We start from the raw sequence: 22,801 nt of genomic DNA, 5'->3' as shown, positions 1-22,801 counted from the left end.
CATAGCGGGGTCGGCGTGCCGGTACAATCAGGTCATTTCTTTGGTGTACATCCCGATGCTTTCATTCGGGAGCTGTACACGGGTCTCCAATAGGGTTTAGGCTCTTTCCTTGCGGACAACGCTGCCAAAGGTGTCCAGAAATGCGGCGTGAAAAAGGTCCCAGGTCATCAGTGTGGCTTCTCTGTTCTTGAACCACGTCCGAGCGGTGTCTTCTAAGGCGAAAACGTGCTGTAGTTTGCCTTCACTTGTCCAATTGTCGAAAATGGCGACCCGGTCGTATCTTTCCTGCCTGCTCTCCAGGTCTTCTAGCAATGACACTTGGAAGGTTGGCGGCTCCCGGGGCTGATGTAGCCGGATCGATGTAAGGGCTACTGGGGCTGTCATTGTTGCAGTCGACGTCACAACGTTAGGTTGCTTGGAAAGGGTCCGTACTCTGGCTTGAGTCCTAGCTGCCGGCGGCTAGTTCAATGGTCCGTGATGTCTTTAGGTTCTTCCTCTTGACTACTCGGACTTGGATCCTGACTCTGTGTGGGCGTCCGGAAGATGGACGAACCAACACCTTCACCAGATGTCACGTGGTCGTGACGGTGAAGAAGACTCCAGCAGAACTCGAAAATACGTAACTCTTTATTTGCCTGAACTTGTGGCCGGGAAACGGAAAGTCAAACTGCAAGCAAGGCACGATGTATACTGATAGCAGTGAACAGAGCGTCGGTCGTCGATAATCCGAGCTGCAGTAAGGCGCATCGGCATTTATACATGTGGCATCGACATTCAAGCCTTATCGCTGGTGGCCGTGTTCGATCCAGAAAAATCTCAACTGTTCGTGTTCGTGCAATCAAGCCTGTAAGAAGATTCTAAAATAATTTGGAAGGTTCCCAGACATTAGGGCGTGGCTTGCGCAAGGCACCAGCTACGCGTGCAACGGACTAGTTAGATAAAAATAACAAAAAGAATCGCTTGTGGCACTACTCTTAATGCATGACTGATCGTCATCTTGCTGTTTTGCCAAATTTTAACGGGGTCGGGACCTTGTCAAGTTGCTCGAGCTTTTAGTCCCGTACTCCTCCTTTCCAAAGGAAATAAAATTGATTGATTGATTATCAAGTTCACTATTCTGTTGTGTCCCAAAAAACAAGCGGCAAAACCCTGTATGGTGATCGCTTTCAAGATAACTGAGAAGGCCTTACATTTTGCCACGATTTTCCGCCGGCATATCGTTTGCTGCTCTCTGCCATGCAGCTTATGATTTCAAGGGTGCGTCTGTCAGCAAAAACCACATGTGCGGTAGTTCAACCATTTGACCACACGTGCCTGTAATAGCTTAAGTTTATTTAATCAGGCAACAGATCGAAGTATCATTATGCCTATAAGGTTAGGTAGCGCACTTTCGACGGGGACAAAAGAAATAGAAAGGACACGACACTCGCTACACTCGCAACTGAATTTATTTCAGGAAAACTACTTCAATATATATGCACCCAGGCACCCCCGAGTGACACAGAAATGAACCAACCCTTAATATTACCTGATTAAAGACACAATTTTGCACACTCCTGTGAAAGGATAAGTTATGCACGTGTGAAGATAAACCGACAGTCAATGTATTCTTATCTAGGACCAAACTATCTGCGCACACTCAAGCGATACAAAAAACCAAAAGTTAACAAAACACGAGCAGCTTGTACACTATAAAAAACTGTTGCGCCCTCATTCTTGCTCCTATTTCCGTTTTAAGCGAGTGTACATTTCTTGTTGAACGTCTTGCAATAACCCTAGATTGTGCGTGGTTTTTTATAGTGTACAAGCTGCTCGTGTTTTGTTAACTTTTGGTTTTTTGTATCGCTTGAGTGTGCGCAGATAGTTTGGTCCTAGATAAGAATACATTGACTGTCGGTTTATCTTCACACGTGCATAACTTATCCTTTCACAGGAGTGTGCAAAATTTTGTCTTTAATCAGGTAATATTAAGGGTTGGTTCATTTCTGTGTCACTCGGGGGTGCCTGGGTGCATATATATTGAAGTAGTTTTCCTGAAATAAATTCAGTTGCGAGTGTAGCGAGTGTCGTGTCCTTTCTATTTCTTTTGTCCCCGTCGAAAGTGCGCTACCTAACCTTATAGGCATAATGATCAGTCACCAACTAGCCCAGCTCTCAACCTTATTGATCGAAGTATCCGATATTTTCGGAATACAAACTGAAATAGCGGATATTATAACGTACTTATCTGCAGTTCATCGAAATTGCGGATAAATATGATTCCCTATATTTAGGTTAAAAATATGCGGTGTTCCATGAACATGTCGTAAAAATGTTATGTACTCCATTGTACATGCTGAGGTGTAACTGTATATTTTTCTGACAACAGAGTACTTTGTGCTATGAAGGCATTCAAGTCAGTACAGATATTAGCAGTCTTCTGATCTGACATAAGTAACTTCTCTGCTGCTGGCTGAAAGACACATTTCTGTCAGCATGGCAGTTTTTTAAATTAGTTTGTTTCGTGTCTTTTTTGTGGTGTTGATTCGATGGCTTGCTGTTTGTGACTTTTCCAAGAAGTGTTCTGATGTACTTGTCATTTTAACGCACCTAGTTATTATTTAAATTTGTGCTATATCTTTAATGAAAGCAGTAAGCAGCTTTTATCCTGCTTTTCTTGTCTTTGCAACATGCTACAAAGCTGAGTGTAGCTGCTACAAATCACCGTTTCTTGTGCTACAGAATGTGCTGCAGAATGTTGTTGGCCATTGTCGTCATTGCACTAGTGATGGTGGTGGCTGTGCTTCATTACTAAATTTGGTTTTTCCTCTTCAGGTAAAGATCAGCGACTTTGGCCTCTCTCGAGCACTTGGCGTAGGCAAAGATTACTACCAGACGAACTTCAATGTTAATCTCAAGCTCCCAATTGCGTGGTAAGATTGGTTGCACAGGACACAATATGTGGTGTTTTCATTTGATGCCCTCTCTCAACAGGTGTGCTCCTGAGTGTATTAACTTCCTGCGATTCACATCAGCATCAGATGTGTGGGCTTTTGGTGTAACACTGTGGGAAATGTTCAGCTATGGATTTCAGCCCTGGGCTGCATTGACTGGTCAACAGGTGAGCACTTGAAGTACTGTACTATGAAGCACCGACATTCTTCACAACAGTTTGATGCAAGCTGGAGGTAGTGCTTCTTTTCAGTTTGAAGCATTTCTTAGCAAACCAAAGGCACTTTGAGAGTATCTGTTCGCCTGCTCACCCGTTTGTCTGGTCGCCTACCATTTTTTTTTTGTTCTCTTGTGGCTGTTTCATTAACTTGATATATACTTTAATTCGTATTGAGTGACATGAGTGTATGAATAATATAAATGACAGGTAAAAACATGAAAATCATGTTATGCACTAGTATACCTTCAGGGTGTCTACCGACCGGGAAAACCGGGAGAACCGGGAATTCTCAGGGATTTTGGATAATCTGGAAAAACTCAGGGAAAACTCAGGGAAATTGTGCTCCCATCAGGGAAAATCCACAGTAACTTTATTGAAGGGGAACGAAAGTCGCGGTAACGCTGGCTCGAAGTTTTGTGAACGCATTTTTCAAATTGAACGGCCGCTGTGGCTGCGGGGAAGGGGCGCACCTCGATGCTCTGTTCCCCTTCGGAGCGGGGGAGTTGAAGAGAATCCGGCTAATGCGTGGCATGCGGGAACCATGAACCACGGCACATCGTATCAATGTTGTCAGGGTGTTCTGTGACTACGCCGTGTAGTTCTGTATTCGTTGTCGCGCGTGCTGTGATATGGTGTTTTTGTTATCGCCGCGTGCCAAGTAACAGGCGTGATTAGTTGCAGTGGCGGTAGCAGTAGATGTAACGAGCTTGAGTTATCTTGCAAGCGATCGCGATCGTTCAGGAAGCGGATATCGTCGACAAGGCTAGTATCTTGCAAGCTATCCCGATCGACGAGATAAAAGACGACGACGCTTGTTAGAGCTCACTTGCTCTGATCCCGAGCTTCAAAGATGCTATTTATGGCTCTTTGTGGAATAGAATAATTTTCCAGGCGAGAGTGAGCATAAGTAACGGGCCCATTTAGAGCAAGTGAAAGCTATTTTTCTTTTTTTTCCCGGTGAGGGTGAGGGAACAACAAGTTTTAGGCAGTCGACCGATATTTTTTGGGGCTCAAGCTCGCAATTACTATCAGCCACGCAACTGCTTATGTGGGTGTCTTGCTACAAAGCCGAATTATTCAGAACCAAGGCATAGTGGCGACCGAAATTCGCGACACCGGCACGGGTCCCACTTGCTCGGTTCGGCGCGCGATGTCGGAAAACAGAAACGTGACCATCATAATCGGATGCACCGTTATTCAGGCTGTTGCCGTGCTTTCATGCGATCTTAGCCCGCAGCTGTTTTGCTTTTTTTTTTTTGCGATAGCATATACAGTAGAACCCCGCTGTTACGTTCCTCACTGCTGCGTTTTCCCGGCTGTTACGTCGTTTTCCGCCGGTCCCGGCATAGCTCCCATAGGATACAATGTATTGGGAACCCCGCTGTTATGTCATAACTGTCGGACCGTTCCCGTATGATACGTCGCGAAGTGCGCCCGGAGCCGACCGAGTGACTACCAAAGAGAGCGGCCATGGTGCATTTTCACGCAGCTTGGCCTCGTTTGACCGTAATATTAGCCGCATGAGAGGGGCAAGCAACAGAATCTTTCAATTGATGCAAACAAAAGCATGGCCTTCGAGATTCGAATTGCAAAGATGGCGTCTATGACGTAACTGCTCGCGAATGCAAGGCCTTCGAGATTGGCATATACTATTGGCAAAAGCATAGCCTCTGAGATTTGCATTGCACAAACATGGCGTGTATGACGTAATTGCTTGCGAAAGCAAGGCCTTCGAGATTGGCATTCACTTCTGCCATCGCGTTGGCGTAGACTCATCATCATCGTTATTTGTCGGAGAACGGGAGGAGTTCGAGCTGGTTGGAGCTCGCATGGTCGTGCGTGCGGTTCGCGGTCGGACTCGCCGCGCCGGTCGTGATTGCGTGTGCTTAGTTCTTTCATGCCTACAGCTGTTGGTGTTAAAAATCACATACGTTGATTACATTTCTGTGGATGAGGCCGTCCTAAGCTCCGCGTTTCTATCCATCGACTAGATCGCGGCTGAGCGCGCCAATTTTCGAGCTGCTCGTAAGAATTGAAATAAAATTCTGTACCACTAAATATTTTGCCGTTTTTCCTGTTTTTCGGCTCTTACGTTTCCCGTCTCTTACGTTTATTTCCTACGGTCCCTTCAAAAACGTATCAGCGGGGTTCTACTGTATATATATAGACACTAGGCGAATTTATTGCCTTCTCCATGATCTTCCTTAGCAAGTACAAATCGCGATTACATCACCCCACGTGTCGTACTCCATACGCGAGTGAAAGTGCGCGAGGACGAACGGGGCTTAAAGGAGCGCTGACACAAAATTTTGAAGGCGAGATAACCCATACCTGCCAAGTCTCCCGGATTACCCGGGAGACTCCCGGATTTTGAAAGTTTCTCCCGGTTGTACGGATCATAGGAAAATCTCCCGGAAATCCAGTTTTGCCCCGCACATCCAGTGCATTGCGCGCCCCGTGTGTCACGGTGACGCGAGGTGGGACGTTTCGCGTACAGATGCACTACACGCAATTTAAAAATTGATCCTAAATGTGTTATAGGTTATATCAGCCGTTAATATTTCGTAGATGACGCGTTTGTGTACACACAAATCTATCCCACAAGTTATCTCGCCTTCAAAAATTTGTGTCGCTACTGCTTTAAGTGGAGAGCCCAGCACTTGAAAAGGTAGCCGTTACCGATGTCTGTCGAGATAGCGTGTTCACCAGCGCTTGCGACCATCCCCGTCTCAACGGCGCCTCTTATGGTCCCTTGCCCGACGAAATAACTGGTAAGCAAGCGACGACAGGCCTCACACGCGGAGTGATGTTATCGCATGTGCCCTTCGCGCGACGGTGACGGCCGGGTCGTTTCATGTCTGCTTCAACCGCGTTCGCCCCTAGCGCTAGCGCGCATTTACTCGCACGTGAAACAAACGATGCGTAAGCGATGTTATCGGTTTGGACTCTGTACAGATCAGCGGCGACCGCAAAATCCCGCTGACAGTGTCCATATAATTGCAATCGCAGTACCCCCCCGTTGAGTACATCTCCCGGATTCCCTTTCTCCAAACTTGGCAGGTATGGATAACCTATGGGATGGATTTATGCTGACACACACGCTTCATCTATGAAATGTCAACGGATAATATAGCCTAGAACATATTTAAAATCACGTTTAAAGTGCGCGTCGCGCCACTCTACGCGAAACGCGCTTTTGGTGTTCTTGTAAACAACCAACCACCACCTGCGTCACGAGGTCGTGTTGGCTGCCACGATTGTTGCGGGCGCTCTCTCCCACTGTCTCCTAGCAGACCTTTTCAACGGAAAGAAGGGGAGGCTTGCACGGGAGTACAAAGACTGATGTCCTCGCCTGGGCAGTGCATCTTGGGGGGGGGGGGGGGTCACTCATATTTACAACGCCTCATAGGGCATTGTAGCAGCACCCAGGAAGCCTTCGTTGAAAAGAGTTGTCGACGCGGTGCTCATTTGCATGCGGTTTTGTGTGCTCACGTAGCCAGCTATGTTTACATAGCCACCACTCTGGGTCCCGCCTCCCTCGGCGCTCTCTGACACCGAAACTGCGACTGGGCGCTATAAAACCGTCTCCAAATAATTAACGGTTGCGCGCCCGAGCAAACGATTTTCCAGCCGTGATAAGTGGGTCGTTAACTACTTATTGCAACAAAAAAACAAGATGCAAAATTTTGGTGTCAGTGCCCCTTTTAAGCAGAGGTGAAATGAGCCGACCCTCTCATTCGCGCAATGGGCACATGGAGCCGGAGGGTTCGGGAGGGGGGGGGGGGGGGGCTGCGTGAGTCCTACAGGAAGTACGTATTTTATACCAGCGGGTGTGCTCGCGTGTGCTGCGATATCTTTAGAGGGTATCAGCAGACGGCTCATACCTTTGTAGGTGTTCTGCTGTAATTGCAAAACTTCCGTTGAAGCTATGGCAGTGGCGGAACCAGAGGTGGGGGGGTAGTGACGATCGCCCCCTCCCCCATCCAAAGCTAGCCCTCGCTTCAGTGCCTGTCGTTTACCTCTTTTGTCAGGCTGCTTGTCGAGTTTGCCGCCTTTGTCAGGTTGCTTTGCCTACCACTGCCCAAAAGGGGTAAAGAGAATCTTGTCCCTGCTCTCTACCTCTCTCCTCATCGCTCTAACCTTTCCTGCTTCCCTATGCACATTTCTAACAAAGGCTTCTTAGGCGCCGGCATAATCTGGGCTGTTGTAATATGCGTGACCCACCAAAATGCACTGCTATGGCAGTGGCTTCAGCCCTTGTACTCCCCTTCCCCCCTACCAGATCGGGTGATAGACCCTCCCCCTCTCCCTTCCAATGTACACACCTGAATCTGCCCCTGAGCCATAGATAGGTCACTTCCCTTACTGCAGTGGCTGCGTTTCTTGGAGTGAGCTGCTAGCCTATACTCGTATAAAATTCCTATTTGTTGCTATCAGGTTTATGATTTCGCTCTTGCGGTGAAATTGTGACTTTTTTTTTTTCTAACGTGCGGTGGTTTTCAATGTTGCGCGTATGTAGAAAGCAAATGGTTTGGCTGGGCAACGTGATAGCAAAGGCGTGGCACTGCTTGAGCAACGTGCGAGGATTTGACAACAAGCCGCAGCAGCAGAATAAGCGCAATTCCACAGTGCGTTAAACCTGCATTTGTTTCGTCTCTACACGTGACGCTCTAGCAAGGCATCTAATTGTGATTGCTGCACCTCAGGCTCAACAAAATCGATTTTTTTTCACGCAAAAAAAAAGGTTTTCATGTTGCCGTATTATCGAGCATTCTTTTGGCATTTTCACTCTAAAATTAATCCTTCAGTAACTATACCTTGCATGAAAGGTCGAATTTCAGTTTCGGTATAACGGAGTAAATTGCCGCTTTTACGAACTTCGCTATCTTGAGCTTTAACTGTACTCTGTACTATTCAAATGGGATTAAATCATTTTTATTTTCTAACGTGCGTACTAGAGAGTGACATCATTGAGCGACATGGTGTCTACCCATCTTAAAGGGACACTAAAGAAACAATGAATTGGTTTAGATTGATAAAGTGTTCTCGGAGAACTCTTGTGTAGTTTATTTCACCACCGTAGGTTTATTATTAGAGGAGAAAATCAAGTTCAAAGTTTCATTTTTAAATTTCACGCCGCACTTTGTAATTCGTGACGTAAAAGGTTTCAAAGAGCATTTAACGTATTTTGGCGCCACTGGCTCGACGAAATTTCCACAAACTCGTTATGTCAAGTCTGTGGCCCCATCAGAGGACAATGTACTTCGATTTAACCGATTAGGAACTACGTAGGCCCAAGCAGGCGCCGTCAAAAATATGTGACGTCACGGCAAATGATGCGGGAATTCCAAGGTGGCGTCGCCACCTGTATTTTCTTTTTGCGCGTTTTCTCGCTTATTAAGCGTCTTCGCGCAGAAAGCGTGGTGTTTTTGGTATCGTGGAAGACTACTTTACTAATGCGAGAAAAATCGTTTTGCTCTTTAGTGTCCCTTTAGCATAAAACAAAGTTGTGTTTCACTCAGGGAATTTTAGCAAAAAGACTCGGGGAAAACCTGGAAAACTCAGGGAATTTAGAAATGTCAACGCGGTAGACACCCTGAACTTGTTGTTGGGCTAGTTTCCTGTCTCCTTCACCGTTTCCTGTCTGTTTTTGGCTGGATATATTTCCTGGATGCATGTTATGCATGTCATGTCATGATTTGCATGGCATGGTCTTGGTGTTCTCTCGCCCGTTCCATTAACTTGATGCACACCAAAATTGTCATGGCAATGAGTATGACAAACATAAATGACTGTTCATGCGTGGTATGCGAGTGTTCATGCTAGAATATATGTTTCACTAGTATGGTACATAGCAGAATGTACATGCGTGCATGCATGACTAGCATGCAATAGTGAACGACATGTCATGGTATGAGTGCCTTGATTTGTCCCAAAGCCAAACAATGTAGCATATGCATTTCCTCATTAGCTGCTTTGCATTGCATCGATTGATGTGTGGAATCTGCCGGATGCCTTTTGATTCAATAACACTCCTGCTACTTTTGAATCAGCATTGCAGGAGCTGTCACACAGTTAGCAGCTTTTGACTTGCTGTTTTCACTTGCTGTTGTACCTATCCATTCTTTAAACATCTTTATTACGTGTTGACAGATATTGGAAGCGATCGATGAGCCCAACCTGCAGAGATTGGAGCAGCCTGACTGCTGCCCGAAGGACTACTACACGCTCATGCTTAAATGCTGGCAGCACGACCCAAACAAGCGGCCAAAGTTTTCTGAAATACTTCAAACATTGCCCGATGTAAGTGGCACTCAAAAAGTCATTATACCATAACTTCAGTGACTTTCTTCTCTACTGAACTGTTGCTGTTCTTGCCGGCCTGGTTCTCTGCGTTCTCTGAATTTAGGCGCTGCAAGTGTATCTGGCTCAGCCATAATTTTGTACATTTGACTTTTTGATGGTTAAATGCAGTTGTTTTTTCTGACTAGCAGTAATTTGATGGTCCTGTGAACACTTCTTTAAAATATTTAGTATAAACATGCTCTGTTGTAGCACAAAATGCAACTGTTTAGAATGGGAAATGCATTGCCCAGTGCACTGAACTAACATCTGTCGTTTTTAGAGCATCTGGTGAAGGATTTGTAGACACGCGTCATAACAATATACGTATCAAAAGAAAGCAGGTAGAAACACATGCATTCTCATTGTGCCATGGAAAAGGTTTAAGAGTAAAATTAACATGTGTTCACATAGCTCTTTTGTTTATTGATGATTGTGTCATCATTTTAGCAGCTTCAGCAAGCTTTCCGAAGTCCGCACTTGTTAGCTTATGCTTTGTTACCTGTATGTCTCTTTCAACTTCATATCCGTTCTGTTCTCTGCTAACAAGATAGCCTTAGCAATTTTAGGTAAAACTAGCCTGAAAATGATGGGAAATTCAGGACTTGAAATATCATATGTTTCATTCTTGGCTGTGTTGGCTTTACCTTTAATTTTCTTGTATCTTGGCAGTTTAATTCTATTGTTACCATGTTGTGCAGAATCCTGCATGTTTTTTAAGCATTGTAGTCGAATTCCACTATAATGAATACCGCTACAACGAAATTTCCGCCACAACGAATAATTTTCGATTCCCCACCAGCCGCCCATAGAAAACAATGCTAAAAATATCTCGTCACAACGAATACTTTTAGTGCGCAGGTCCTAGGCACCCGTTCCTGCATTTAGCGGCGTCGCCGTCGGTGGCGTAACCGATAGACATGAAGATGTAACTGATAGACATGAAAAAATAAAATGAGAGAGAAACACTCAGGATCTAATGGGATTTGAACCCGGGCTCTCTGCCTGGCAGTCGAATATTCTACCACAGAGCTATGCTGGTGCTTGAAACTTCTTTGCAAAAAGACCCTATACAGGTGCCATGTTGGGCAAGGAATCGTGTTTACCTATGTAATGTAGCATGGCAGAAGAGTAAAATAACTACCAGTCATCACACAATGCTAATTGCACTATGAGTGTATGGTTTAATGCTTCACACCTACTGCAAAGTTGGTTGGTTGGTTCGTTCCTCAGCACCTTGGCGCAACCCACTCCGGGGGATAGGCCATGAATCGGACGGTGCCTTGCTTAGGAAACCAATTCACTTACTGAATTCACTGCAAAGTGCTCAGCCATAATTCTTCATCATCATCAGCCACATGCAGCATCGACAAAGTGCACATATAATACCTTACAGATGTGTAGCGGGTACCTCGCTTATCCGCAGAAAGACGAATAATGGCAGATTGGGTGCTGTCCCATTTCACAGAAGTTATAATTTATGCTGTAGTGGATACCTTGCATGTATGCTTGTATTAGTTGCCCCAAGTGAGTTTAGGAGGGGCTCCAGAAAGGCCGCTCTTCCAGCTTTCGATGGGACTGTGCTGCGTGGAGCGCAGCTCTTAGGCAGCCGTTCTTGCGTTGAGTGGCGTTGGCGTAACCGATAGAGCGAACATGTAGCACTCTATCGCTGGCAGTTTCTGTGGCAATATGTAACGAATGTTGCATTGATACTATACGACTGCGGAAAGCATACTAGCGACTACGGAAAGCATACTAGCGACTACGGAAAACTTCAAACACAGTTGGCGTTGCCCCAACACGAAGCTGCGCTCAGAATTCGCATTAGGCAGTATCACAATCGTTGGTGAATTTTTTTCTGGGTATTTCCGCTTGAACAAAGTTTTCGCGAGTGCTACCACATAAGGAAAAGGAGCTTGCCTAGGATTGCCGCAAAATTCCACTAGCAACTCGACCATGTCGTTGCCAGAGCCGTGCAGCCGCATTGCAAGATCCGTGTCATCATCGCAGACATCCTTTCTGCCACCACACGGTCATCCCGGTAAATTTTTCGGCATTGAGATGCTCAGCGACAGATCGTCCGTCCATCCACCATGATGCTGCCGGTGGGTTTGGTGCGCATGCGAGCAGCGGTAGAATCGTTCTTAAAGAACTCGCGCCATGTTTTTGACGTAGCGCTCAGAACAAAACTCCTGCTCGTCGTCACAAGCCCTGCGATCGTGAATGACATCCACGGCGTTTTGAAGGCACACACGTGGCCAGCGCGTACCTAGTCCAAGCGTAACTACATTCTGCCACAACCGCTGCGTACACAAATGTGGTCGTGTCGACGCGATCATGGGCGACCACGAAAGTACGCGTGCATCCACCGTACGCGCACCGACTCAAAGCAATGCTGCGGTCAGAACCGTGATGGACACGATCACAGATAGCAACAACGCAGTTCTAAAGGCACGCGCGCGGCCAGCGCGCACAGATTGAAATCGAAACTACCGTTTGCCGCAACCGCTGCGCCATAAGCTCCTAATGTACGCAGCTAACACATTGGAAGAAAGATTAAAGGCAGTTGTTCCGTGTATGAATACAACCGATGAGCGAAGCTCCTTAGAAATGGGACGCAGACGACTATGCGCCTGATCTTGCTGCTGGCTTTCATGAAGGCGGTAGGGTGGGGAGCGGGTAGGGAGAGCGTCTGCTGCGCTCGGCGCATGCAGCGCAGGGAGAGGGAGAGAGGTGGGAGTGGTGTGCGAGTGGTTATGCGGCGGCGAGGAAACGCCGCGCGTGGCGTTTGGCGCGCGCAACGTTTCATTGTCTTTTTGCACTGGCGCCGGGTGGGGAGACCTTCGCTACTACCTTCGACGAAGCGCCTGTAGTGCGTTAGAATGATGGTTGTCATTTCACAATCCACGATAAAGGTGGTGAAAGTGAAGGCAATAACCAGTTGTGCACAGAGCTTATTTCTTTTAACCTCGAATTTCTGGTGCGCTAGAACCAAACCACTCAAGGCCTAAACATTTGCCCTTAATCACCGGCCACCGCAACCTAAAGCGATGCTTAAGACAAGGGAGCTTCAACGGCACGGAGAAGTGCGGGCCTAAGGAGCTTTGCTCCTAATAAAGTTGTAAAACGGCACGAAGCATTTCGGCTTTCCTTTCACTCACTTACGACTGTGGTAGTGCGGTGCTTCGGTACTTCATTTTCAAATGCCGTTAGCGAACTTTGGCACGCTTGTTCACGGCGCTCGGCACCCTTCGCTTCGAGGGTAGCCTCAATGTTGTATTTGCTCGTGTATAAGCCGCCCCTGCACATAACCGCCACCCCCACTGCAAACCGCAGGAGATTTAAAAAGGTACTCGCGTATTGGGACTAAAGCCGCCTACCTCTCATCACCTTGAAGCCGTGCCGTGAAGCCAACTTGCGCACCGAAATTAGCGTATAACCTGCACCTCAAGTTTTGCTCTAAATTTTCTGTATATTTTGTGCTTGTTATACGCGAGAAAATACATTCACTTGGTGTGTGGCCAAGTACGTCTGAGTTAGCGAGAGTTCAATGCAAAAGAGAATGCATGCGCTTGCCGGGACCAAACAACGAGTCATAATCGTCAGATCTTCCTTTTTGCATGAAATTTCACTGCTACGAAATTCCGCGACCACGAACTTTTTCGCGCATCCCGTCAATTTCGTTGTAGCAGGATTTCTCTTACAATCTTGCATGTTCACTAAGGTTGCTTGCTGGGTGAGTTGGTTCATTATAATAAAAAGAGAAAACCGGTGATTAGAAAAATGAAGACCATGAAGAAGACAATCAGACAGATCGAACAAGTGAAGTTCTACCTTGTTCATTCCCACACAGGTGTAGTTCGCATTGCTGCCTTTGGTTGTACTAGTAAGCATTACTCAGCTAGTCAAGCATTTGCAACGAAAAACTCCCAAGCTTGCAGACTTCTTCAGAGCACTCTTTTAGTGACCATACAACGTTCACTTATGTGCTGTGGCATTCTTGTTGCCACAAGGTGCCTCTACACAGCTGTAATACTTACGCCTAGTAATCAGTTGAACAGCAACACTCCTACTGTCATGTTGGCTGAGGTGCAGCTCAATAAAGTTGCACAGATGATATGTTCCTCTACAGGGGAAGCTTCAGAAACATGATTCGTGTGATTAGCTAAACAAAATGCCCTCAAGCCTCTTGCTTGTGCACGTGGTGTCGTACTTACTCTCCAACTCCTCTCAGTGCAAGCCAGAGCAAGTGCAGGCTATTGCAGACTGCCCAGACACCTCGATGGGAGGCTCACTCAAGCTCAAAAAAGATGCCTTGCACTACCGCACAGGCGATGTCATCACAGTGCTGGACAAAAGGTGAGGCAAATTTCCTTTTTCATTAATTTGTAATCTGTAGGCTTGCGCGAATATTCGAGCACTTCGAATATTCGAACGAATATTACAGTATTCAAGTTCACTTCGATTCGAATATAAATTATTGGAAATTTCTAAGTATTCGAAATGAACAAATAGGTTTATATTAGTCTGCATCTAATACCCTTTAAATGGGGTTTCACTGCAATGGAGGGGTGCTATATCGTGAATACACCTTTCCAGGGAAAATCTGCACTGCTGCGAAGCCCCACTTGAAGGTTAAATGAACATATTACCCTCACGTCGATTCATCATTTTTTAAAGCTTGTTATGCCGGCTTGTATGCTCTAAGTATAGTAAATTTTAAAACGTAACATATTTTGCAGGTTATCACTAACATTCTACCGAAAGTCAAATCCTGCCACTATTCAAAGTTTCTTGCACTTCCTTTGAATAAAAAAAATGACATTTGCACATGCCTTGTTTGCATCATTTCACTGCTCATTACTCATCACCTTGTGACTAATGGAGCATAGCCTTAGCTGCTTTTGTGCCATAAAAACTGATTTAACTAACTAACTAACTAGCCTTGTTTCAGTTTAAAAAAAGGTACTGTGCAGGTTAGTTGGGTCATGACAAATGTGCTTATTTTTCTTTATAATATGTAATATATACTATTCGAATTGGATTCGAAATTATTTGGCCAAATCACTATTCGCTTCATATTTGCTTCGAGCCTAAATGTACTTTTCACACAAGCCTAGCAGTCTGCATGTTTTGCAAGATTTGCTTCTTGAGACTTGCCTTTTATGCAGTGCAATGTATTTTTCCGTTATTGTTGCAATAGCAATTATATGGGCACTCTCCGCTGGTTTTTGCCGTCGCAGTCATGTCCCGGATATGTATATATATATGTATATATAAATAAAAGCAAAAAAAAATACAGGAAAGAATTTCCGAAGTGCGCCACCGGGATTCGAACCTGCGACCCCTCGCTCCGCAGTGTGCCGCTTTAAGCAACTCGGCCACACGCCACCGGCTGTTTAGCATAAAAATGGGAAGCTAGATATATATACACCATTTAATGCTAATGGCACGCAGAGCTCAGAGGTGCTTCAGCGTGTGCAGTACCACCCGCGAGATTTCCCGAAGGGCGCGCTTTAAAGCAACGCTCCTGCATTTTTCATCAGTTTGAAAGCTGCCCTTGAGACACGCACTAAAAGCTGGCCCATTTCTGTACCCACTCACGATGTGGAACGCCAAGCAAACAATGCATCGAACGCCACCACGTGGAAGGAGATGCAGAGGGGTCACTCTACGCGCCGCAGTTTTCAAGAGAAAAATTGAAATGAGAGCGTTGGGTTGTAGCACGCTGCTCAAACACAAAGAAGTAACAACCATAACAGTTCTTAGTTCACACTCATCCTGTGTATACCTGTGCATTCTTTTCGAGTGTCCTTCCTTGTGTTTGAACAGCGTGCTGCAAGTGTCGAGCTGTGACTGTTCTTAGTTTGCGGTCGTTCTGTGTGTGTTCTTTTCGTGAGCCCTTTGCGTTCGAGCGGCGCACTGCAAGTATCGAGCTGCTTGCCGTTCTTCGTGTGACATTCTATTTGTTGCTGTCGCATTAAATGCTTCGCCCTTGCGGCGAAACTGTGACTTTTTGTGCAACCCTGATAAAACGGCAATGATAACAGTGTGGCTAAGGTAAAAACAAAGGCTAGCAATGTAAGCTGAGCTGTTGACTACAGATTCAACCTGCAAAAGGGTTTAATACTACATGCATCATGCAGTGGCGTAGCCAGAAATTTTTTTCGCGGGGGGCTGGCATGTCAACATATAATATATATATATGTGTGTGTGTTTTGTGTGTGTGTCGCAATTCGCCAACAGTTCAAAAGCATATGCTTAACAGTGGCTAACTATAACACAAGTTCAAAAGTAAACAAAAGCTAGCGTGCGACGAACCAAGGAGTCGAGCAGTCTGCAAGAGTACTGGCGAGTATTCCTGTGGCGGATGGGATTGCATAGCAGTTTTTCTCGGGAGTCTAGTTTCGCCACCTATGCAGGTGGCATTCTCAGTATAAATACACTGGCAACAATTGAGCGGAGATCGACCAGTGTCGCATACATGCTTGTAAACGTCCAGTAAGGGGCCGCGGCTGTTGTTGCAAGCCGATGGTTTAAGACGAATGAACCTCGATGCCAGCAGTTCTCCTTTGCCCCACTTTTGTTCAGGAGTCAATGTCGTCGCATCATTTGAGTCAAAGCTATGTCCTGTGCAGGGGTGTGCATGGGTGCATATGTGGCGAAACGTCTATGTCATTTTGTTAATGTAATTGTTTTGTTAAATTGGAGTAAACATTTTACAATCATGGATTCACCCCTATTTTAGAACATTTTTGCATCCAAAGACATGTACATCCCGCACCTGCGATTTTCTCATGGACACGGAGCGCTTTCTTCGTTCCCAGCCCGTGCGGCACACGGGGATTTCATCGTTTTATAGCCCTGGTACAAGGGCACTCTAAAGTCCTTTACGTGAGGGGACATCTTCCGGAAAGGCGTTAATGTGCAGTGACATTGTTACAAGTTCGCACTCCAGCATCACCACCGCAAAGTCGGCGACGGGAATGACAGCAGGTTAGGTCGTTCCGTACACAAGCAAACACAGCGAAGAGATCAGAGACGTGTTTGGAAAACAAAACAACAACTTTAATCTAGCGGTATCGCAGCTTAAAGAATTTCAGCAGTACAACACTCAAAGCAAATTAACATATGTATTTTTGAGCCATAAAACCCTACATAACTAACATACGTATAAAATCGATCAGTCAGCCTACAAGAGGCAAGTATCACACAATTAACAAACAGTAGTAGATATTAATGCAGGCTGTACATCTAGGTTAACAGTGGACGTTAATCGAGTTAACAGTAGCTAAAGATGTGAAAGTTCGAAAGTGTAAACAGATGAAGGCATACGTGTGATGACCAGAAGCGTTGATTACCCGACGATCGGATGAGAGAAGTCACAGAGAGGCCTGGCACGGCTGCGATGCCGGCGGAGTTTCAACGTTGATCTTTCCGGGAGCTAGTGCTTGAAGGCAATCTCAAGCAAGTTGAGCTAACTTGATATTGAAGTTCCGATGCCTACGTTGCAGATATTAATTACGCGTATCAACTAGACGAACGGCTAAGTTTAGGTGGCTAGCCGATACAGAGCCACACTAAAAACTTTCAGAAGGTATATTTGCTGTTCTTCTTCTACACCATGGTAGACAAGCAACTAGACTGATTAACAGGGCGATATCCCTTCATGCCCCCCCGCTTCTGTTACTGGGGGAAAAGGCACGGGTCCAATCATGCACGTTTCATTGTTACCAACTCGGCCCTAAAAATATATTGACCACGCCCCTTTTTAGTTATGGAAGGGTACTCAACTGAGCGAAAGTGACAACCTGTGAAGGTAAGGCGATCGCATACGGCTTGCCCATGTGCTGTTTTCACCGTGAGAATGGTCCATTTCCTTGGCTCTCAGTCTGTGCGTCTTGCAGTCTATACCTGGTTCGGGGTACATCGCGCCCTTCAACGACCCTGCCTTCGCCGCCGGTACAGGTACAAAGGATCGAACGTCAGTGGCGAATGTTCGAAGAAGAATACCTCTTCTGCTCTAAAGGCAACCCTCTCATGGTCAAGCGGTCCTGCCAATCAGCGGGGGAGCGCAGCGTCCGTTAATCGGCGTGGCGCTGGGTCGCAGAAATGGCAATCCGTGACAGACACACGACTTTTTGCCAAGGGTCCTTCAGAGCAGCGAAATGGGCTTGCTGTGAAGTACTGTACTTTTCACCCGCGTTTGAGGGGCAAGAAGACTGTCGAAAACGACTCCCCGCTCTCCATGCAGGGGCAAGAGAACGGAACTTCCCTGGACAGCTGTCAAAGATGACCACCCCCTTTTTGGGCCCTCCGCTAGCACAATATAATCCTTTCAGTTCAAGGCGTTTGGCTAGTCAACAACAGTTACTCATTCGCGGTAGCGTGCATCAGTGTGGGAGAGCGGAGCGCGTGAATGAGCGTGTCGCTGCGTCGCAAAATGCCGTTTGCAGGGTATTTCCAGTGGTCATGCGGCCGCCATGGGCGTAGGGAGGACAGCCAGCCCAAACCAGCAGTGTTCGCACCAAAGTGTGTTTTCGACTGTGGAAAGGAATTCTAGAAAAAATCCAGATAAGTTCTTGCGCAGGTGGCTGTTTTGTTCGGTGGTACATGACAGTATGGAAAAATTTCAGGTGGGGGGCTGTAGCCCGGTCAGCCCCCCCCCCCTCCCCCTCCCTGGCTACACCACTGGCATCATGCTGCAAGTGTGTCTGCAAGGCAGTGAAGAAACATGACAACTGAACACAGTTTTCATCTATGATACTTCACAAAAAAAAAAAATTAACTGAAAACTACACCAGTGAAAAACGAGAACACACCTTTATGACATATTCTAAAATCTATTACATTGTGTCCTCTAGGATAACTATTGAGGGCTGGCTGACACAACTTGAGCTTGCCTTTGGTACTTCGTGATATGATACCCTTGACTTATTCTGCACTTTAATTGATCTGGGTGACAAGACAACACTTTTGGCCATGCATATTCTGCAGTGCATATCAAGAAGCAGTGCGAACGAGACAGGAAAGACAGACTGGACTTGGCACTGACTACCAACGTGTGTTTATTTTTGTGGGTACAAATATGTACGCTCCCTGGAGAGGGAAAAAACAAGAAGAGGAGGCAATGAAGCGAGGCACATTGATCCCAACCTATCTTTGGCTGTGCAATACTTTTTTGCAAAGATAAGTGATCTCTATGTAAGTTAGCATGATGAATGCTGAGCTTCTACATGAAGGCCTCATGGTATGAATCTCAAAAGGTTAGTAAATTTCCTGGGCGCGTCACTCACAGTACCTGCACATGATGCATGTCTGTTCAAACTTTGGAGTGGAGCCAAACTCAGCACAGTGTATTGCCAGATTACTTCCTGTTTTTGTTTTGAGGTTATTACTGTGCTCTCACAGATGGGCGGACCCGTCTGCTCACCGTAGAGGCGATGTGCAGTACATGTGCAGTCGTGACAATGCATTAATAATGTGAGAAACCAACTGGGCCTAGTTTTGGTGCTTACTTAAGGACTTAAGGCACACATGCAAGCCACACCCTGTTCTTTGCACACGTGGTCACGCAATGGCAGCAGTGCTGAGCACAAACTTGCTTGTGTGCTCCCTTATTCACTACATTTCCAGATTACCATGCACACGCATTATTTGTTTCTGACAGAAGAAACAAACAAACAAACAATGCACTGTAGTTGAACCCACATATTTTAAAATCCCAAAAAATAGAAGCGGGAATTAGTTTATATATGTTATGATTTGGTGTAAAACATTTTAAAAAATGGCCATATTTTCAGTGCAAGTTTCATTGCGAAAGTTGGCTTCACAGCACTGCTTCATGATAATGCAAGAAAGGCGACTTCAGGGCAATATGCTGGAATTTCTTTCATTTTTTAAAAATTTTTGCTGTTTCGTGTTGGGTATCTCTGTGTTTGCTTTTGATATTTGACAGTTCATGTGACAGATAGAACTTATTGTCATGTTGCAAATTTCTTGCTCTGCCTGCCTGCACAATCACTGCATTCATACTCCGTGTTTACGCATATCGGTAGCCGGTCATAGTTTCACATTACCGTCTACCTGGCTTGCATCAACCGGACATGGTGCCCCCTTTGTCCGGGCCGCCTCAGGTCGTCTGCCCAGACTTTTCACATGCACAGGCGTGGATCGGTGGCAAAAACAATATTGTGGTGACTTTGGGTGTCACTACATTACAGTTTTAGATTTTGAAGGACCGAGAAATTGCTTTTTTGATTTTACGAACTTCCTGATTTAACAAAATAATCTGAGCATGGTCATTGCTTCCTTAAAGGTGCCCTGCATCACTTGTCCCGGTAATCGTCGAATGGCTTCATTAAAAGAGCTTATTGCCTCGCGAATCGACTGCCGCCAAACGTTTTAGAATCGGTCGAGTACGAGCGGAGTTACAGAGATTTGTCGCACGCTTCAAGCGCTTTCTCCCTCCTTTCGTACCAGCGAGCGCGCTGAAAGCTATGCAGGGAGGGGGGTGACAAGGAGGCAAGAATATGCATCCCTTCGCCAGCGCACGTCATGACCTTTAAGCACTTTCTTTTCCTTTTCTGTTTTTTTCTTCAAATGCGCGGCCTACTTTCAGTGTGGTCGCGAGCGTGCGCATGGGCATGTGGTGGCATCCCGCAGCAGCCACGGTAAGTATGCAGCTCACAATGCTCAAATCAGGCAGTGGGACTTTGGGTTTATGGCATCATTTGTCTAGCGAAGAGGAAACGATTTCTAGCTGACTTTGAGAATTAATTGTCAATTTCAGCCCTCCTGCTGCACTATAATGCTTGGCTTGCGTTTAGGCTTGTGCGAATATTCGAACAAATATTACAGTATTCGAATTCGCTTCGATTTGAATTTAAATTATCGGAAATTTCAAAGTATTCGAAATGTACGCATAGGTGTATATTAGTCCATATGTAACCCCCTAACTGCCATGGAAGGGTGCTATACCGTGAATACATCTTTTTAGGGGAAATCCGCACTGCCACGAAGCCCCACTTTAAAGGGGCCCTGCAACACTTTTTGAGCAGGGTCAAAAAGCAGTGCCAATCGGTAGTCGAAGCTCCCGAGAACACGCGAGCCAAATATTATAGCGAAGCGAGCGGCCTGGAATTTACAATAAATTCTCAAAGTCAGCTGAAAATCGCTCCCTCTTCTCTCGACAAATGATGTATTAGTCCGCAATATATGACGCGATTGTCGGCAGTTCCACCATTGGCTGATGTTATAATCACGATAACACCCTCATTATTACCTTCGTTGTTAATTTTGAGTTCAATAAGTAGATAATATGTATGTTTATATTGTGTTATGCCGTTAAAACACCGAACAAACAATATTAGCGCTTCCGGTCTCACCGACAGCTCGTCTGCTCGTAGTTGCGTGGTTCCATTTTATTCACCATGCGCAGTGCCAAAATCGTGAATATTTCTGTGCTTTTGACCATCGCCGATTGCCGTTGAGAGTGGCAGCCGTTCGAGTGTTGCCTCGTCAGCTGGAAACTGCATCGTCGGCACGTTCTCACGACCGACCGAGGCAGCGGTGCAGCATTTCTCCGATAACAATGCTGGCGCCGGCTAGCTAAGGATACCTGTGTTCGCTGTATGGCGAGAGTCCCGTTCGCTGTCTGTTCAGTATGTCATCGAGCCATACCTCGGCGCATCCTCCCCGTAGTCTCAGGTTTCCAAGAAACCGCAACACAGCAACCAAGCAGACTCGCATTTTCACGGTAGCTGCAGACAGCCAGGGGATGGGTCCGCGCCGGCCCGATACCCTACGATCCTTTCTTCTAGGCTTTAGTTCTTTGTTGTCAGCCCGCACTCGCTGTGCGCCCGCATTCGAAGAGCAAACAGCATCGAAGTACCGCCACTGGGAGAAGGGTGCACGCAGCTTTGCCGTGTTGAATACAATTCAAGTGGGAGCAGTGCGACGAGGCGGTGTATCGGAGTGTGGGTCGAAACCCATCTCAGCTGTCATTCGTTCCAAACGTGCACGCAGGTTTGCGTCCATGGTTGGCCGAGCGATGAAAACACTACGGTAGTTCGAGGTGCACACCCAACATTACCAAACCGACTCGCAGTTTTCAAGCACGCATGATACACGGTGCGATGGGCTCCGCTCGACGACGACTGTGCAAGCCGACCGGAAGTGGTGCCACAGACCATGTGGTTGCGCCGAGACGCCAGAGAGAAATAAATGAAAAAAAAAAAAAAATGCCGCCGGCGCTGACGTAACTCTTCGGCGCCTCCTCGCACCTCCGCCCTCCCTCCCTTCACGCCCCGCACAGCTTTCCGCGCGCTCGCGGCGTTGAGTTGAGGGAGAAAGCTGCGGAACGTGATCTCTATAATTTGGTAACACCACTTAGACTTGACGGATCCGAAAAATTTTTGCGGCATATGACTCGTGAAGAGTCATACGTCAATAATGAGACTATTCCAATATAACTAAGAAAGGTGTTGCAGGGCCCCTTTAAGGTGAAATGAACACATTACCTTCATATCGATTCATCATTATTTAAAGGGCCCGTAAACAGGCTGCGACTTTTTTTTTACACCCGCCAAACAAGCTCGCTAATCCGTACAGTAGACCGCGGCGATCATGTTTTCCGAATATTACAGCGCTGCGCGCCGCGCAGACCCTTCATTTCGAAAAACAATTCCCGCGCTTCTTTCCTACGCCTGACCAATCCTCCTCGTACGCGCAGTGACGTCAACTCGGCGATCGCCGAGTTGACGTAGCACTGAGCTCGTCGATTGGTCTAAACCAGGTCTCAACAAACAATTGTCAAGTTAACGTCAGTTCCTGTTCCCACCCACCGCTACGAAACTGCGCCTTGTTTTTTTGGCCCTGCGGTGATGCAGTTTCAGCCACGCAGTTGTCGCGCGTATATTCCTCGCACTGCATAGCACCTGCACGCATTTCGCCTTCGACATGAGGCGAAGCGTTGTTCAGTTGCCGACTGCAAACGAGCGTGGAGAGCTCGGACGGGTCGCGCTTGCTCGCGCGGCAAGCGGGGTTCTCCAGGCTTTTCTCTCGCGCCCCTTCGACGTCTCGGAAAGCAAGCACGCATTCCTGCTGCATTGTGAACTGTCACAAAGGTTTAAGAATAGTGAAGAGCCGAAAACTGCCCGTCAAGTTACGGAGCACGTGCGACAATATAAACAATAAACAACCAGGAGCCGCAGCAAGCGGAAGTGCATTGCGACTGATCGAGCTCGCCCATGACGTCAATTGTTGACGTCGTGTCACGTTGCCGAAGTGGGCGGAGTCACGACGATG

At 46.5% G+C, this 22,801-nt stretch overlaps 1 protein-coding gene across 1 annotated transcript in view; it reads left to right on the top strand.

Annotated features, from left to right (window-relative positions):
* The window catches only part of LOC119389352 (activated Cdc42 kinase-like), a 139,693-nt gene that overhangs the window by 91,166 nt on the left and 25,726 nt on the right, over positions 1–22,801 (top strand). Inside the window, exons 6-9 of the mRNA XM_037656573.2 lie at positions 2,815–2,912; positions 2,974–3,100; positions 9,305–9,454; positions 13,728–13,852. Of these exons, the coding sequence (XP_037512501.1) occupies positions 2,815–2,912; positions 2,974–3,100; positions 9,305–9,454; positions 13,728–13,852 (500 nt within the window). The remainder of the gene's footprint in view (positions 1–2,814; positions 2,913–2,973; positions 3,101–9,304; positions 9,455–13,727; positions 13,853–22,801) is intronic.

Source organism: Rhipicephalus sanguineus, chromosome 4 (assembly GCF_013339695.2).
Source record: "Rhipicephalus sanguineus isolate Rsan-2018 chromosome 4, BIME_Rsan_1.4, whole genome shotgun sequence".
Taxonomy (NCBI): domain Eukaryota; kingdom Metazoa; phylum Arthropoda; class Arachnida; order Ixodida; family Ixodidae; genus Rhipicephalus; species Rhipicephalus sanguineus.
Note: the sequence above shows the minus strand (reverse complement) of the source record. Positions and strands in the feature narration are given on the sequence as shown.